Raw genomic sequence first — 5,851 nt, forward strand, 5'->3', positions numbered from 1 at the left:
TGGTTGCCTTCGGGGGTAGAAGGGGAAGTGGGCATGGCTGGGGAGGCAGGAGAGCCCTACCGGAGGTGATGGAAACCTGCTGTAGCTTGACTGTGGTCGTTAAATGAGAGCATGCACTTGTCAAGACCCATCAAACCACACACCTGAGATCCTTGGATTTGACTGTGTAAATTATACCTTATAAAAGGGGGTGGGGCGGGTATCAAAAGGAAATGGCAAGGAAGAACTGGAAGGAGGTTGGAGCTTGGGAACGCCTCCTGGGACTGCCCTGACTCACTGTGTGGCCTTGGGTAACTCCCTTGCCCTCTTTGAGCCCCTGTTTCCTCCAGCACCTCCAAAGGCTATCCTGGTGTCTTGGGGGGAGCAGTGCGTGGAGCACATGTATTGATGATTAGGACAGGCATCTATTAAGCCACTAGCCTTTAAAGTAGCTCTGACAAAGGCAGAAGGCCCCCACCTGGCCCTGAAGTTCATCAGCAGTGGAAAGAGAAGGTATCATCTGGGGCCAGGTGCAAGTCTCAGACTGCCCGGCCGCCCCAAGCTGTCTGACCCTCTTCTGACCTATCACTGGGGGTGAACACACACACAAACCACCACCACCACCCCTTTCCCCAAAAGTCCCCCTCACTCAATTGAAATCAAAAAGAGTCAATGATGTCAAAACTAGTCCTTTTAAGTGTCCTGTTAAGTCTTTATAACCAGAGCAGTGAGGCAGGCGTGGGCCTTGGTAGGTATGGGCCTCCGTCTGTGGCCAGGTCAGGGCTCTCTGACCGGGATTGGGGCCCAGGTAGAGGCCAGAAGCACTGGCCCCATGGAACCTGGGGTTTCTTATTTCTCTGTTGCTCCCAGCTTCCCTGGACTTCACAGCCAGCTGATGGACTGGCTAGCGAGGCAGGGCTGGGCCAGAAAAGCTTTGTAGAGCCATCTGTACAGTGTTTATTGAAAGTGGGCCTAGGCGGGGAGGCAGGCTGTCTGGTGCCGAATGCTGGGTCCCAGGAGGCTTCAGGCCCAGCTGACGGCCACCCCGCCCCCCACCCCAGACACACATGTGGCTGAGAAAAGATGCTTGGGTGGTGGTAAGTGTGGGTGGATGGTCCTTCTCGCCCCTCCCCAAAGGCTGCCCCCAGGACTGAGGGTGAGAACAAGCTCCCAGCTTGGCACCAAGCTGGCCTTTTTCTTTGAGGGCCCGTTGAGGGATGACTGCAGACATTCCTAGGGGCTTGGGTAATAAATAGGACCTTGGCTCGCCAAGCTGGCCCCCATCAGCCAGGAACCACCTCATCATCACCCACCCTGTGCTCCACGCTGCCACTTCGTTCCCAGTAGGTGAGATCACCAGATCCGCCTGGACCAGGCCCCCACATGAGGCCAAGGCCCCAGAGAGGTCAGGCGAGACGGTGGCGGGAGGCTCCAGCTCGGGGCACAGGCAGATGCCGCCATTTGCCCTTAGAGCCAAGTCCACCTCCTCCACCTCATCTCTCAACCTGAGGCCGATAAGACCGTTTGGGCCCAACAGGAGGAGCTGGGAGAGTGCCAGGTGACTCAAGTCCCCCCACCCCGGCCCCCCTCTTCCACACTCCATGGCCTGGCCTCCCAAGAGCTGAATGCTCTAAAACAGTAAGAGAACTTACAACCTCATTTCACCCCACCCTGTCATTCACCTCCCAAGCTCCTGGGGTCTCCTGGGCCCCCCCTGCTGGCCCCCCTCCCAGTTCTGGTGCAGGAACAGGCGTGGACACCTGTGTTTGATTTCCGCTTATTCCTGATTACGGGGACCAGTGCCCTCGTGGGGGGAGAGGTGGGGCACCTCTGGCAGAACCCAAGGAGTAAGCAGGCCACCGGGGCAGCAGTGGTCTCCCAACTGCCCAAGGCACTTGACCCTAGGTCAGGGGAAGTATGGGAGGCCAGATCCAGAGGATGCAGACAGGGAAGGGTGTGGTCATGTCTGGGGGGGCTGATGGTTGGAAGTGGGGCAGAGGTGCACTGCCAGGAAAAGAGGCCCCCAAGAGAGTTGGCCGGTGCCCAGCTTAGGACCCTGCACTGTCAGCAGCTCGCTTGGGGCTGTGTTTTCCTTCCATCCCCTCCTTTCCTGTCCACTCTGACTTCTGCCAACCCAAACGCACCTGGGAGCCCTCTGCCACCCATTCTGGGCTAGAAGCCCAGGCCCGACTTGGTGATCTGTGAGTCCACTAGGGGTGAGAGGAACAGGACCAGAGGGCATGGGCAGGGCGAGGGGCCGGGGGCAGAGGCAGGGGGCATGAAGGACACAGGGGCCAGTGTCTACCAGGAAATCGCTTAGTTAGCTCAGCCCTGCATCTGGGCCTTTGTTCATGCTGTTCCCCAAGGGCAGCTCTGTCTGCCTCGGGGACCTGGCTCCTCCCCAGCCCTTCCAGGAGGTCTCAGTAACTCCCCCATCTTGGAGCACCCAGGGGGATGGTCCTAACCACACACCTAGCTCGGGGCGGGAGGCTTCCTGTAGGAGGTGACAGCCTGCATAGCAGAAAAAGAACAGCAAAGGGTATTCTCTGACAGCCAGACTCCCTCCAACATCGCGTGTTTCTTCCCTCCTCCTCTCTCCCACTGCCTGCTTCAGGTCTCCCTGACTTAGTCCCGGACCCCAACTACGTGCAAGCCTCCACATACGTCCAGAGGGCCCACCTGTATTCCCTGCGCTGCGCTGCGGAGGAGAAGTGTCTGGCCAGGTAAGGGGCTGAGGAGCATCCAGACAGACCCTCAGGAATCACTCCGAGCCAATGCTCGGGGCAGCCCGGCTGCTCACAAGCTGCAGGACCTTGGTCAAGTGCTTGAGCCTCTCAGGACCTTGACCTTGTTATCCGCTGGCCTGTTTCCAGGGAGCGACAGTTCAGACAGGGAATGAGCACAACCCCATTATCTGTGAGTGATTTGGCCCCCTCTCAGGCTTCTAAATGTAGTCACAGCAGTCCCCTCAAACGTACGTGCTCTGGTGGGGGTGGGGGATCTCAGAGAACTAGTTAAAGATTGTATTCACATACTTCTTGGGTTGGTGTCGCTCTATGCTGAGAGTACTTACCAGGAGCCTTCAAATAGTTCCTGGGAAAATTCCACGAACTTTTGAACCCCCTTTCATAGAGCTTTCTTGAATGCTTTTTCTTTCACGTCTACACTGTCCATTTGCCTTCATTTTTAGAATCGGAGTAAGCCCTTCAATTCCCAAGGTTTTCTCAACGACTCGCAGAGTAGCTTACTGCATTCTGGGCATTCCCGGTCTGTGACAGGCTAAGGCGCTCATACCAGGACACAGACTAACTCACTGCTTCCGTCATTGAGAAAGTTGCTTTAGAAAAAAAGCTCAGCTGACCTAAACCCTGTAATTAGTGATGTAATGGACTTATATTCTGGTCCAAAGCCAGTCCGAGTGACTGACAGGCTCAGGAGCTCACAACAGGATGCAAACCGATTCATTGCTTCCTTCATTGAGAGAGTCTCTCTGTGCCAAAAAAAGAGAGAGAGAGAGAGAGAGAGAGAGAGAGAGAGAGAGCCCAGCTGAAGTCAACAGTGTGATTAGTGATGTGGTCAATTTACACGTCTAGAGCAAGTTTCTCACACAGGCTGGCAAGCAGCAGAGTATATCTGGCACCAGACCAGACACCACGCTTAGAGAACCACTCAGCCGGCCCGCCTATCAGGGCTTGTCACATCTCCGTTATCCTCGGACCAGAGCACATTGCTCCTGTTAGAATTCCTCCAGCAACAAGGGCCAGCGGCCTCAGTGGCAGCCCACCCGAGACGAAGCCATAGGTCACTACCTCCTCATCACACCGTCCCCCCGGGGCCCGAGGAAAGGGCCTGGGCTCTGGCCTGGGGCATCTCCTGGGGCTGGCTGGAGGGAGCGGGCCGCGCCCAGGCTGCAGTGAGACACAACCTGGAGTGAGTAGAAGGGTCCACAAGCTGGGCCTGTGGGCAGCAAGGTTGGCCAGGGCTCAGGCATCCAAGCAGGCTGGGCACAGGTCTGCAGACCTCGAAACCTCATAGACCTGCAGCCCGGCGGCAGGCGCGCCCTCCGAGATCATCCGCAGCGTCGTCCGTGAGCGGGTGCCAGCCTGCACACTGCACACACAACGTAGAGAGGGGCAGCAACGTGCTCCAAGTCTCACCACAAGCTGTGGCCAAGTTGGGCCTATAATCTAGACCCAGTTAGTTTCCCACGGTGTGTTGAGCTGAACGCAAAGGGCCAAATGTCTATGCACGGAGGAAAAGAGAATGTTTTGTTCCAACCAGACGCAGACAGATTCCAGGCCTCCCCCAGATCAGGCGGAGGGACTTTGGTTCTGGCAGACGGGAGCCTGGGCCGCCTGTCTTCCAGACATCCCCTCAGAGAGCAGCTAATCCTGAGCTGGCCTGGCCACCTCCTTCCTCTGGCCTCGGGACCAGGCCAGCGCCGGGGAGGGGCCTCTGAGCCCGGAGGAGCCTTCCGCCTGCCCTCCTCCTGTCGTGCACGCACATACACACGTCTGTCTGTCTGTGTGTCGCTCGATCTCTGTGTACATGTGTGTGTCGGTCTACTGGCCTCCCCTGTCCTGTCCCTTCTCCCTTTCTACAGGGCCATTGGAGGCCAGCAAGTGAATGGCAGTGGGGAGTCTGTGTGCCCCATGAATAGAAAGGCCCCAGGTGCTGGCCCTGAGCACACAGTCAAAGACTGGCCGTTCCCATCTGACCCACCGAGGGACAGGTCAGGCCACCCGAGTCCCTTCAGAGGGCCCCCAGGCCAGACTCCTGGAGGAGAATGGATTTGGGAGCTTGGGGGAGCTTGGAGTCCCGGCTGGTGGGAACTGCCTGGGGGAAAGTATGGCGCAGGGGCAGAGTCTTGCCTGTGTGAAGGCCTCTGAGTGACCCTGGTGGCCATGGTATGTGAGGTGACCCAGAAGGGAGTTTTTGACACTCAGAGGTTTAAGCCACACAGTCAAGACGTGATTTGCCTCAGATGAGAATTAGGGCTGTCTTTGCAGAAGATGCCTCAGACCCCTGATCAGTCTAGGTCAGCGGTTCGCAACCTGTGGGTCGCTGGGGGTCGAACGACCCTTTCACAGGGGTCGCCTGATTCATAAACAGTAGCAAAATGACAGTGATGAAGTAGCAACAAAAATAATTTTATGGTTGGGGGTCACCACCACATGAGGAACTGTATTAAAGGGTTGGGGCATGAAGAAAGTTGAGAACCACTGGTCTAGTTTCTCAAAGCTCCCCCGCACCCCCCACCCAATACTTAGCACACTCACTGCCCTCTCACAGGGGCTGTTCCCAGCTAAGAGTGACATGCAGGTTTCAGGGGTCCAGTGGACACTAGCTTCAAGAAAACTCCATGCTGTAGACCAACAAGGAGGGGTCAGCCGGACCCTCCCCCAGCTCCGCCCAAGGTCAAGAGAGAGGGCGAGAAACCTGAACCTCAGATGGGAGACTCATGCCAGGGGGGCAGGACTAGGGGCCAAGAGCTGGGCCGAGGGCTGCTGGGACCCACTCTGGAGACTGGATCACTGTACCCCAACTCTGCTCCTTGTTCTCCCCACCTGTCCTTGCAGCACAGCCTATGCCCCCGAGGCCACCGACTACGACATGCGGGTGCTGCTACGCTTCCCCCAGCGCGTCAAGAACCAGGGCACGGCAGACTTCCTCCCAAACCGGCCACGGCACACCTGGGAGTGGCACAGCTGCCACCAGTGAGTGCGACCTTGGAAATGCCCATGCTGGGGGCAGGTTCTCTGCCAAGGACAGGTCCCTGGGTCAGGGGTTTCTCAAAGAAGCCGTAAAAAGACACTGAGCTGGGAGGGCCACATGGGGTTCAGTCTTGAGAAGGGATGGAAACAGTTGGGTT

At 57.4% G+C, this 5,851-nt stretch overlaps 1 protein-coding gene across 1 annotated transcript in view; it reads left to right on the forward strand.

The window, feature by feature from the left end:
* The window catches only part of LOXL1 (lysyl oxidase like 1), a 22,321-nt gene that overhangs the window by 13,047 nt on the left and 3,423 nt on the right, over nt 1-5,851 (forward strand). Inside the window, exons 2-3 of the mRNA XM_004712028.2 lie at nt 2,594-2,702; nt 5,559-5,696. Coding sequence (XP_004712085.1) covers nt 2,594-2,702; nt 5,559-5,696 — 247 coding nt within the window. The remainder of the gene's footprint in view (nt 1-2,593; nt 2,703-5,558; nt 5,697-5,851) is intronic.

The sequence above is a fragment of the Echinops telfairi genome, unplaced genomic scaffold (genome assembly GCF_000313985.2).
Source record: "Echinops telfairi isolate 266 unplaced genomic scaffold, ASM31398v2 ScPeMD7_7475;HRSCAF=8513, whole genome shotgun sequence".
In the NCBI taxonomy this organism is placed as follows: domain Eukaryota; kingdom Metazoa; phylum Chordata; class Mammalia; order Afrosoricida; family Tenrecidae; genus Echinops; species Echinops telfairi.